We start from the raw sequence: 12,866 nt of genomic DNA, 5'->3' as shown, positions 1-12,866 counted from the left end.
CCGTGGTTTGTTAGATGATAGTTTTTCTTAGTTTTTTTCATTCTCTAATTCTCTTTTTTTTCCAGACAGCAAAAGGTGATGAGCTATCTAGTCGAATACAGAACATGCTGGGAAACTATGAAGAAGTGAAGGAGTTCCTTAGTACTAAGTCCCATACTCATTGCTTGGATGCTTCTGAAACTAGATTGGGAAAGCCGAAGTATCCTTTAATTCCTGATAAGGGGAGCGGCATTCCATCCAACTCCTTCCACACTAGCGTCCACCACCAGTCCATTCACACTCCTGCGTCTGGACCACTTTCTGTTGGCAGCATTAGCCACAATCCAAAGATGGCGCAGCCAAGAACTGAACCAATGCCAAGTATCCATGCCAAAAGCTACGGCCCACCAGACAGCCAGCACCTGACCCAGGATCGCCTTGGTCAGGAGGGGTACAGCTCTACTCATCACAAGAAAGGTGACCGAAGAACTGATGGAGACCATTGTGCTTCGGTGGCAGACTCGGCTCCAGAGAGGGAGATTTCTCCGTTAATCTCCTCTTTGCCTTCCCCAGTTCCCCCTTTGTCACCTATACATTCCAACCAACAAACTCTTCCCCGTACACAAGGAAGCAGCAAGGTTCATGGCAGCAACAATAACAGTAAGGGCTACTGCCCAGCCAAATCTCCCAAGGACATAGCAGTGAAAGTCCATGATAAAGAGATCCCTCAAGACAGTTTGGTGGCCCCTCCCCAGCCACCTTCTCAGTCATTTCCACCTCCCTCCCTACCCTCAAAAAGTGTTGCAATGCAGCAGAAGCCCACGGCTTATGTCCGGCCCATGGATGGTCAAGATCAGGCTCCTAGTGAATCTCCTGAACTGAAACCACTGCCGGAGGACTATCGACAGCAGACCTTTGAGAAAACAGACTTGAAAGTGCCTGCCAAAGTCAAGCTCACCAAACTGAAGATGCCTTCTCAGTCAGTTGAGGTGTGTGGAATTTCTTATCTTCGGCAATTCAAATTTGAAGACAGATTTGAGATGAAAATGTCCAGAGGAGGTGGGGCAAGGTGGGGCTGTTAGTCCATGGCTTTTGGGTAGGGGATTTCTTTTTGGCTTTAGGGTCTTGTTAATAACCCATGAAAATCTCAGATCTGAGATGGACTACTGATGATAGATATTGAAATGCGGTTTGCAGAAAGGCTTACGGAACCTTTTTATTGAGCCAAAATTTATACACAGTAAAACATAGAGGATCCAAAACCCAATCAAGATAGAGAAGATTTTGGTTACCAGAAAGTTTCAGGAAGGTTTTCAGGTGTCTTATTTATTGTTTTGGGAGACACTGACGTAACAATGTGAAGAAAAAGATTTTTTTGATTAGTATTTCCTCAGACTCAGTTTTTCCTGAGACCTAAACTGTAAAAAAGTAAAAACAAGATGACAGAGTCTCTTAATTTTTATTATTTTAAAAGGACTTCTTCCCTGCAAATTGTAAGGAACTTTGTAACTAAAGTTCTGTTGTAATATTTTATTATTTATCACCTGAAAAAGAAGAGTGGGTGTATGGTAACATTTCACTTGAGAGTGAGTCACAAATATAATATAGAATATTATTTAACTATGGGTTTCAAAAGTAACCCAAATGATGTATTTTTTAAAACCAAGAAAAAAAAATTTATTTTTCTACTTCGTGGATAAACAGCAGCATTGTGTTTGAATGAGGAGACACAGAGCACATATCCTATCACTGAATTTTAAAGTGGTACCAGTTTCTCCAAAATTAAGATTAGTAGTGCCAAGTGAAATGTTTGAAGTGAATTTTAAAACTTATCTTTTAATGTAAAGTCTGTGGTTTAGTTACATCTATTGTATAAACATTCTAATTTGCATCTTTATTGCTCAAAGACATTTGCACCATCCAGATATGTCTTACTTAATGCCGGAAAGTAAAATTCCTTAGGTGGAGGGGGGATTCCTACCTGGAAAAATAACCTTTATCTTCCAGGAGGACAATCTGTAACTTTCTAGTGTCAACTACCGGTTTAGAAGAGTGGGGGTTGGAGGCCAGGTTCTGTGGCTTACGACTGTAATCCCAGCACTTTGGGAGGCTGAGGCACGTGGATCACCAGGGGTCAGGAGTTCGAGACCCAACCTGACCGTATCTCTACTAAAATACAAAATTTGCTAAGCATAGTGGTACATGCCTGTAATCCCAGCTACTCAGTAGGCTGAGGCAGAAGAACTGCTTGAACCCGGGACGTGGAGGTTGTGGTGCGCCGAGATTGTGCCATTGCACTCCAGCCTGGGCAACAAGAGCAAAACTCTGTCTCAAAAAAAAGGAAGAAGAGGGAGTTTGGAGTTCCATCCTCACTGAGCTCTTGAGCTGTGAGTGCCTCCAGATGTCTTCCAAATGTGACTTGTTTGGGGGCCAAGGAAAAATAAGGAGGAGGAAAACCAATGGCAGAACTGCACCTTTGACCCTAACTTACGAAGATTTAATGCATTGAGCCATTTATTGAACATTTTGTGCTGTGATGGAGGTAGGGTAGGTGGCTGCATGAAGGCAGAATCAAGTAAGATCCTCTGTCCTCAGAACAGTCACTCTGCCTGCCTTCTAATTCAGTCAATAAAGAACTCAATGAGAGTTTCTTTGCTTTCTTTATCAAATAGGGTTAGCTCTGTGTTCCCAGTTTTAAAAAAAAATGCCAAAGGGACAACTTAACATTCTTTCTAAAAATAACAAACCTAAAAAATTGCTTTAAAACAATTTTAAGACAAATTAGCAAATATTTGTGTTGTCTACCAAATGCCCAACCATATGCTGAAGCGTAAGATTCTGTGCCAGAGAAATTAGTCGCTGCTGTAGGACAGATTAGTGTAGAGATCAGCCTACACTCATGAAACAATTAGAGAACAATTGAGTTTTCTGTCTCTGGTACTACATGCTTAAAGAACCTGCGTAATTCAGCCCTAGGTTTCCTGGGAGAGGATTCTGTTTAGCTTACTGCTTTCTTGGGTGGAAATCAGTAGGCTGAATTGAGATTCTCCAGTGTCTTAAAACCCCTCATATTTAATACATATTTCAAACATAGGAATATGTTAATTGGCTCTTGCATGTTTTCTGAGGAACAAAATCCTCCATAAATTTGATTGTTGAAGAATGGAGGTTTTCTTGGCACCAGTGCATCTGCTATCAACAATGGAGCAGAAGTAAACCTTTTCATCTGCGGCCTCTGTTTGCAGTCAGCATTCCCTTTAAGGCGATGGCTCCCTCTGGCCTTGGCCAGAGTTCTCATGCCAGGCAGTGGCAGCTGTGGTACCAACTGCCTGGGAGCCCTGTGGCGCTGTTGGTGAGTGGGAGGATGGAACTGAGGAGGCCAGACAGATGGAGGGCCCTGTGTGACCCATGTGAGGGCAAATGAGGAGCCCAGAGGGTGGAATGGAGTTGTCAATCCAGGAAGCAGGGATCTTGGTGCTCTCTGGTCAGGGTTTGGATTTGATTTTGCTCTTTTAACGAAGATCTCATGTTTCACAGACTTAGCATCAATTTTCTGTTTACACACCTAGCAAAATGGTTATTTTTTAAAGTTTAAAAAAAATAGTTCAATTTTAAATTTCAAATTTTAATGTTTCTTGTGAATCCAAGGAATATTATTGCGGTGAACCGAAAGAAAGTATAGAGATGTGGGACCAAAAATGTGAGAATTAGCTCCAGAGCAGGTAAACTTTGAATATATATGAGAATATTAGCAATAGCCTGGGTTGCTTTTGGATTTGGGGCAGAGGGGAAGCTGGCTCTTGGTAGAGCTGGGAGAAGAGGGTGTGACAGTAGCTGAATGATTTTCCTTTATTGCTGAATTGGTCCTAAGGCAAGTCAGAGGAAATTTTCTCTTTCCTAGCGCTCTGAGTGTGAGGATAGTTGGGTTTTGTGGTTTGTTTCATTTCTCCCACACCCCTTCCCACTACTTCTGTGAAACAGTAATTTTACAAATGAACCCAAATTGGAAAGCCGCTCTTTTTGTTCATTCTCTGGCCACCTGGATTCTTTACTGTTTGTCTTTTCCTTTCCCATCATGGGAAATACTTGGTTTTATGTTTTAGTTGGTACTCTAAAAACTTATATCCTTCTCTGGAATAAGTCTTTCTCAGAATTAAAGTTTAAATCTTCCAAAGATCCTAAGGGAAAAATTTATCAAAAGGTCAGTTTCTGACTAGAAGCCTGGACCACAAAAATCTGCATTTGGTTTTTCTCTGGGAGTGTCAGTTTTAGTTTTACGTCAGCTGGAAGATGTCTAGCAGTGTGAAGTGACCAATCTGAGGCCAGGGCTGGAACTCCGCAATCTCATGTGGATCCCTCCCAGCTGCAGAGTTGCCACATCAGAGGTGGACCTGCCCAGTTGGGAAGATTGAGATTTCTTTATATTGCTCTTTTCTGTCTAGAGATAACAAGTGAAAGAGGGAGAAACCATGGCATCTCTGAGTGCTCATGCACGTGGACCCCGAGGCTGGGTGTGTTGGGATGGAATGTGGAGGTGGGAAGGTATGCCTAGACACAGGTTTCGGATACAGGATGTATGTGCTAGGTAGGCTTTTTATGGAAAAGGAGAAGTTGAATAAGCAGAGATGGGTATACCAAATCATATACTGAATTTAGAATGTTTGAATTTTAAAGCTAAACATACAGCTCTTTCATTTTGCAGATAAGGTCTAAGAGGGTAAAGTCTTTCATTTTGTCAAAGTTGTAGTTAATATCAGAGCCAGAGCCAGAACTCTCAGTTCTTTTGACTTGCTGTTTGATGGCAGCAGTGGTGACAGTGGTGAGATGTTTGTGTTTTTGACCAGAAGAGTTGTACTTTGTCACCCCAACTGAACCTACAGCAGAGCCATGGAGGATACAGTGAGTTTCATTTCCTGTGTGTTTCTTGGCCGCACTTTATCTTTCATCATTCTGCCTTTTTTAAAAAATCCATTCAACAAACTGGTATTAACACCTACACACACACACACACACACACACACACACACACCCAACCCAACCCCCTACCACCCAAACTATGTTCCATGCATTGTACTAAGCTCTTGGTGATAGAGTGAGATCAAGGTAGACAGATCCGTAGTCTCATAGGCCTTCTATTCTAATCAGGGGGCATTGATAATAGAAATATAAGGAAGTCATAGCTGTTGGTAAGAGTGCTGTAAGAAGTAAAGAGGGTGATGAGGATAAGATGAGTCAGAGGAGGCTGACTTAAAAATGTTGGTTAGCACAGGCCCCTTTGAGGAGGCAACTTTCACAGAGACCTGGAGGATAAACATGTGTCAGTCATGCAGAGCTTAGAGAGGCATTTCATTTCAGGCAGAGAAAACAAGTGCAAAGGCCTGAATTTGGAGAAAGGAATGGCCTTGTTAATCCCGGCACATTAGGAGGCCAGGTGGGAGGATCACTTGAGCCCAGGAATTCAAGACCAGCCTGGGCAACATAGTGAGGTGCTATCTCTACAAAAAAAGGTAGTCTCAGCTACTGAGGAGGCTGAGATAGAAGGATCACTTGAGCCTGAGAGGCTGAGGTTGCAGTGAGCCGAGATACTGCCACTGAACTCCAGCCTAAGCGATAGAGCGAGACCTGTCTCAACTGGCCCCCTTCCACCCCCACCAAAAATAAACAGAAATGAGGGGAGTATGGCTGGAACATTGAGAGCTCTTGCTCTCAATGGAGACATGGGAAGGAATAAGACCACAGGGGCCTTCTTGGCCATGAAAGGCATTTGATATTATTTTTGTGTTGGAGACCATCGGGTAATTTTGAGCAGAGGTGGGACATACCTACTTTTTTTTTCCTTTTAAGAATACTGTAACTCTGGTTCCTGGGTGGGAAATGGATTAGAGGGGGCAAAGGTGGAAGCAGGGAGACCAATTGGGAGGTGGGAAATGATAGTGGCTTGGGGTAGGATAGTAGCTAGCCATGGGCGTGGTGCGAAGTGGACAAATTCTAGATCTGCGTAGCAGGGAACTGATAGGGCTTTGTGACTGACTGGAGATAGGAGTGGCCTGAGGTGAGGGAAGGTGAGACATCAACCAAGGCTGATAGGCTTTTTATTTGAAAGGCAAGGATGATGGGATGATACCAGCTACCAAGAGGGAAATGACATGGAAAACTAAGAGCTCTAGTTGTGTCATCCATTAAGTTCATGTGTTAAGTTTGAGATGCTGTTGTATATCCAGGTAGAGATGACAAGTGGCAGTCATAAATAGCTGTCGAATTTGAGATTTGTTTGTATTTATTTTGTAGGTATTTAAAACCTTGGGACTGAGCATGTGTACTTAAGAGTCCTTATGGTCTTACTTCATTCCTCCTCCAGATCAGTCTGGCTTTGAGTCCTGATTGTGACTGATTTCTGCAAAGCCATTGCTCTTTTCCTTGTGGCCTCTTGTGACATCACATTAGGAACATTTTGTTACCTGATACTTGCATCTAATTTCTAAGACCCAAGTATAAATTTATCGTTGGACCACTTTGATTCATTGCAGCTCTTAAGTTGAGCCTCCTATTTTCAATAAACTACCAGCCTAACAACTGCATGAATTAACCCACAGTGGAAAACTGTGTGACAGTGATTCACTTTGCATTCACATGTGCAAACATTCTTTCCTACTTCCATATTTAGCTTAAACCTCAAGAAGGGGGACTTCCCTATGATGAGATAATCTAAACCTTCAGGCAGTTTACTTCTGGATATGCCGATGGTGCATATCCTGCTTCTGCACCACTCAAAATACATTGAAGCAGCTCACTCTCTCACAAACACATCATGAATTCAGCAATTCTAACCAAAATATCTTGAGCCCCTGTTGTGTGCCAGGCCTGGTTCTGGGGATGGTGTTTAATGGTGGGTGAAACTGGTTGGTTCCCGTCCTGTTGGACCTTAACTGTCCAGTTAGAAACTGACATTAGTGAAGTAATCACTCAGATCCATGTGTAAGAAGCTTTGACAAGTACTGTAAGGGAAACTGCAAGCTCTTATAAGAGCTGTAAGAGGGGATTGTGACTTAGAACTAAGGAGCTGAGGAAGGCTTCTCTGAGGAAGTACTATTTGAATGAGAGCTGAAGGTGAATTGGAGTGGGAGTGGCCCAAGTGAGGGGTGTCGGGGCTTAAGCAGTGTCAGTCGGGGTTAAGTGTTGGGGCTTAACCAGAAAGAGGGAAGAGCATGTGCCAGTGGCTTATGCCACATGATGTGCAGAGACCATTAGAAAAATCTTCCTAGGATATAAGTCCAGTACATAATTCAAAGGGAATTTTTCATTTATTCTGAAACTTGGCAGCACGTGAGAATCACCTGGGAAGCCTGTTAAAAATACAAATTGTTAAAAATAAAAATTCCCAGGCCCTCCCCTAGATGGGCTGAGGAATCTGTATCTCATGCAGTTTTTTCTGTAGTCTGGAAATGACAACTGTTCTGGAAAAGCTGATGGACCACAGGGCGCTAGAGGGGCCCCTCCTGGTGGCTCAAGAAGCTCCCTGACATGTGGGTCTCAGGCACAAGGACCACACTGAACCAATGGATGGGGTTTTCTCTCCTGAATAGGACGTCAGAGCAGTTTTGGGAGAGAAGGACAGGAGTGGGAGCCCCAAGACCCTCCTCCTCTTTTCCTCCCCATCTCAAGTCTGTCTGTCTTCTGCCCCCAACATTTGGAAGCTTGTAGGGAAGGTAAAAGACTCTGACACAATCTTATCTAGCTTTTCAGGTTCCCTTTTCTAAAAATGTTTTATTGTAGTAACCGGGTTCTGTAAGCTAGACCTCACTGAGCTTGGGCAGACCTGTGTGACCTAAGTGTGTTAGGAAATTGATAGCAGAGTAAGGTTATCTGTATGCAGGGTTCCCTGCTGCCATGGGTGCGTGGAGCAGATGACTTCCAAATCACTTATAAGAAAGCATGAAGAATAAGTCACCTGCACTTTAGAGGCCAAATTTTAAACCTGAAAAGATCTAAATATAGTTTTAAAATAGTGGTAAGTGACTGGCAGGTTTTTTTGGAGCAGAAGCTGTAAACAAGCAGCTTGACGGCTAGGTTGGGCCTGCAGACAAATTAGTTTGGCCTGTAGGATTGCTTGTCTTTCTTTCTCTCTACCACCCTCCCACACATTTAGCCAGTATTTACAAACTGGAGAAATTAGGAGAAAAATCAGATTATTGGCTGAGTAGAGGCTACCACTTTTCATTTCTGGAAACTGGCAATCCTTTAATTTTATTTTTATTAAAAATTTTATTTTTAGAGACAAAGTCTTACTCTGTCATCCAGGCTGGAGAGCAGTGGCACGATCACAGCTCACTTCAGCCTTGAACTCCTGGGCTCAAATGATGCCCCCACTTTAGCATCCTGAGTAGCTAGGACTGCAGGCACACAGCACTATGCTTGGCTGATTTATTTTTATTTTTTTGAAGAGACAAGGTAGGTCTTGCTGTGTTGCCCACGTTGAACCTGGCATTCTTTTGAAGAAACACTTTTTTTTTTTTTTTTTTTTTTTTTTTTAAGGTTTTTATTTTTTTTTTTTTTTTTTTTTTTAAGACGGGGTTTCACCATGCTGGTCAGGCTGGTCTTGAACTCCCGACTTCAGGTGATCCTCCCGCCTTGGCCTCCAAAGTGCTTGGATTACAGGTGTGAGCCACCGCGCCCAGCCAAAAAACTTTTTTTTTTTTTTTTTTTTTAAGACGGGGTTTCACCATGTTGGTCAGGCTGGTCTTGAACCTCCAACCTCAGGTGATCCGCCTGCCTTGGCCTCCAAAAGTGCTTGGATTATGGGCATGAGCCACCACGCCCGGCCTGAGGAAACACTTTAAGCTCTGAAGGAAACATTTTAAGTGATATAGACACAATATTTTTTAAAAGCTCTTAAGTTGCTTAAAAAAAAAAGTAAGTTAGTGCAACGAATAGAATTGCTTATAGTAGCCCAAGAGGAAAGCATAAAATTGAACTGGAAGAACTTTTTGGGTGGTATTAATTGGAATTGTTTTTTCTTTGTGCATTTCACTTGCTGTTCCTTCCTGAAAATGCCAGTAGTACATTTGGTACCAGGAAAAGAAATTCCTGTTCCTCCTTGTTTTCACACTTGAGATGTTTGTGGATGGTTATTGGATCCCCCCTGAGTCTCTCCAGTTGTGCCTTTGCCAAGATGTAGACATTCAACTCTTTTGAATCTTCCCAGACTGCATGTGCTCTTCTCCCAGGCTCTCGCATAGCCGCCTGGGTCATTTTAGCTCTTGTCTAGATTAATAGTGTTTTATTTTGAGCCAACTGATAATCTTCAGGGACAGAAAACCAGATATTCCAAGGGAAATCCTGTTGATGACTAAGTTAGCGGTTTTGATTTTGGCTGTTTTGGTGGGGGTGACCAACACTCAGGAGATACTTAAACAGAATTCCTGCTAGAGAGGAGCCTGGCTCATGTTAACATAATAAGTTTATTTTTTGGTCTTGTATTTCTTCTCTCCAGTTGCCAAGAGCAATTTGAAAAATCATTATTTTCCAAGGTTAACTTTGCATGTTCACATTTTCCAAGAACTCTATAAGCAGCTATTTTTACATTGATTTTGTTCCTTTCTTTAATTGTTGAAATCACTCGATTGATGGTTTTTCCCACAGAGGTCTAGGGTCCACACAAACTATTAGTTTTCCCTTGAACTTCATTTCATTCCCTATTTAAATTTGGCCTACTTTCTCTCTGTATTTTTTTTTTTTTTTCCTAACCCCGTGGTAATTTGTCAAGCCCATTCTAATCTTCTTAATCCCTTTGGCTGAAGGGTTTTGAGGTTTAGTGTTTTAATCTAGAGGCCTTGGTATTTAAGTAATTAGAGGTCCTATTTCTAACCCTGTCCTTTAGATAAATCACCTTAGGTTTTTTTTAATTCCAATTTACAAATAATAGAACTCTGAAAACTTGTATTGGACAGGAATTTGGAGCTTTGAATTGAACTGCATGAATTAAGAAAGGAAGGCATTCTATGTATATTTCTTCCAGTCATTCTTACAACCCCACACTTTATGGATTCCCCTTTTCCTTAGAGCTCAATTTTTAAAATACTCTACCCCAAAGCAAATATTTGCTGCTGCATTTTAGAAAAATTAAAAAAAGAATTCTGTGGTATAATTAGAATTTCTTATGTTACATCCAACATTTTTTCATGCTTCAGAACATGGGAACTTGTGAAAAAAATTTTTCCTATTATCAAATAATCTGAGCATTCTTACAAAATGTTTCTTAAAAACAAATTTCTGTTTCTTCGTCATAGGATTTATATTTTTACATTCTTTTCGATCAGCAAATATTTGAACACCCATTAGATATGAAAAGGGAGCTAATAAGAAAGAAAGACACACACGCACAGTAAATTTATTATGACATAGCATAAAAATGCAAAGTGTAATCAGTATGAACAAGGTAATATGGAACTACTCATGCAATGCTGGCATAGTCCCCTTGTTTATTATAGAAAACTGTTCTAAATGCTTTATATGTACTAACTCATTTCATCTTCACAATGATCCCATGTGGTAGGTACTGTTAAACCATCCTGTTTTACTGAGAGATTTAGAGGAGAGATTTTATGGAGAGATTCATTGTCCAAGCTTTCTGACGCTTTCACCAGTGGATCTGAAATCTAGACCCAAGTAGTCTGGCTCCAGAGTCCACAGCCTTAACCACAACACCCAACATTATATTGCTTTTCAAAAGTGGAAGCTGTAGATTTTAAGCGCTGACTTTTGAAGCACTTTGCACTCTGGTGAAAGGTACATCAGGCGAAAGGCTTAGGAAGAGAAAAGACATAGAAGCAAGACATGGAGGGGAGTCTAGTAGGAGTGGTGGGGCCTGTGGCTCCAGAGATTGGGCATGGGCACAGGAGAGCAGTGGGGAGATGGGCCTGGTGGCAAGATAGGGCCAGCTTTTGAAGTTCTTTACTTACTTATTGAGTAATTTAGACAAGATCAAGAACCATTAATAAAAAGGAAAAATACTTTGGCTTCATGGCAAGCAGTGTACAGCCTGAGCTTATAATTTTGTGAGACTTTGGCAAGGAACCTAACCTTACTGTGTTATCAGTTTATTCATCTGTAAAGTGGGTCTAATAGACTGAAGATAATCTGTATGAATTGCCTGGGACAGTGCCTTGTACATAGTAAGGGTTCCATACTCTTACTATGGAACTCTTGGTAGTGGTGGAAGTGATTAGAGTAGAAATTTGAACTGAGCCTTAGGGAAAAGATAGAATTTGGACAGAGAGTTACCAAAATGGGGAATTAGTGATGTTGGGGAGTTAGGAAGACTCTGAACTTATTGTTTATTGAAACATACTTTAGAAATGAAGTTGGAATCAGATCAAGTGGACCATTAATTCCCAGTTAAGAGTTCTAAGTGAACAAAGCCCCTAAGATTTTATTTTAAAGTATTAAAAATAAGTAAACAAATGAAAAGCCCATGGAAAGAAAGCATTTCCTTAGGGGCTATCAAGCTTTTAAGAACGGGTTTGCCATAGTGTTAAACCCCCCACCACTTTTGCCCCCCACCCCTGCCAGATGGCTTAGGAGCTGTGTGAGCTCACTCCTCAACAGCAGCATTCTAAAAAGGTATGTACTCTAAAATCTTATAGTGCCCTTCCCCTTTTAATTTCCAAAGCACGCATTTGTTTCTCTCTGGATTATCACAGTAACCTTGGGAGTTAAGTATGGCAGTGGGCCGGACTCAGCATTTTACATGCCGGGAACTGAGTCGCTAAGTTTAATCATTTAAGCTGGTAAATGGCATAGATGAAGACATGAAGCCTGGACCCTCACTCCTAGTTCCAGCGCTCCATCTGCCACAAAACATGATTTCTGTGGAGTAATGAGGGCTTGTGTGCACTTTTATTTAAGGCGTACTGTTTTACCACATGGCCTTGCTTTCATGTTGGCATCTGATGAGCCATGCAAATATAAGATGGCACGGGTGATTCAAATGAGAGGATGAGTAAAACTCAGTTTTGGTCTTCATGGCCATGTGGCTTGCTCTGAGACCTTTAACTTTGCTTCCTCCTTTTCAGAGAAGGAAGCACCAGGTATGAATTCTCTCCATTCTTTCTGCCTTCAGTGCCACCCTGCCCCCAAATCATAGCAGCCACTATTTGTCTCTTTCAGTTTAGTCTCACAGAAGGTGGTGGTCTCAACTCTCCCACCCTCAACCTTTGGTTACCTTAAACCTTTCCCCTATCATTTGGCTCTTTCCTGATAGTCTATAGTTACATTTAGGCCTCTCCCAACTTAAATAGCAAAACAAACCCTTCTTCACTCTTATGTCTTCTCTAATTACTACTTTCTTGTTCCCTTCACAGTGAAAGCTCTGGAGACAGAAGTAGGTAAACACTGTGTGCTTCCTCTCCTCCCCTCCCCTCTGCTTACAACCCATTGCAGCCTGCTCTGTGCCTTCACGCCACTGCCTCTGCTGGCAGGAGCCACTAGTGGACTGTAATGGATGAATTTGAGGAATGCTCTTTCAGGCCTTATCCTACTTGACATCTCTGTAGCATTTGACAGTTGACCACCACCACCTTAAACACCCCTGTCATGTTGTCTGGGTTTTCTCCTACCGTTTGCACATGCTTTTATCTCCTGTGGAGGCTGCTGTTCCGACCCCTTCCCCAGGGCTCTGTCTTCAACCATCTTTTCTCATTCTGCAGCCTTTCCCTGACGACCTCATTTGCATTTAAGATTTAACTGCTGATGCTTACAAACACCAAATTGAGGCCGGGCGCGGTGGCTCAAGCCTGTAATCCCAGCACTTTGGGAGGCCGAGGCGGGTGGATCACGAGGTCAAGAGATCGAGACCATCCTGGTCAACATGGTGAAACCCCGTCTCTACT

The 12,866-nt window shown here is 42.1% G+C and overlaps 1 protein-coding gene across 1 annotated transcript in view; it reads left to right on the top strand.

Annotated features, from left to right (window-relative positions):
- The window catches only part of AFF1 (AF4/FMR2 family member 1), a 202,108-nt gene that overhangs the window by 109,352 nt on the left and 79,890 nt on the right, over positions 1-12,866 (top strand). The window contains exon 4 of the mRNA XM_037744515.1: positions 66-968. Coding sequence (XP_037600443.1) covers positions 66-968 — 903 coding nt within the window. The remainder of the gene's footprint in view (positions 1-65; positions 969-12,866) is intronic.

The sequence above is a fragment of the Cebus imitator genome, unplaced genomic scaffold (assembly GCF_001604975.1).
Source record: "Cebus imitator isolate Cc_AM_T3 unplaced genomic scaffold, Cebus_imitator-1.0 Scaffold177, whole genome shotgun sequence".
NCBI lineage: Eukaryota > Metazoa > Chordata > Mammalia > Primates > Cebidae > Cebus > Cebus imitator.
The sequence above is the reverse complement of the archived record's forward strand: the minus strand, read 5'-3'. Positions and strand labels throughout refer to the sequence as shown.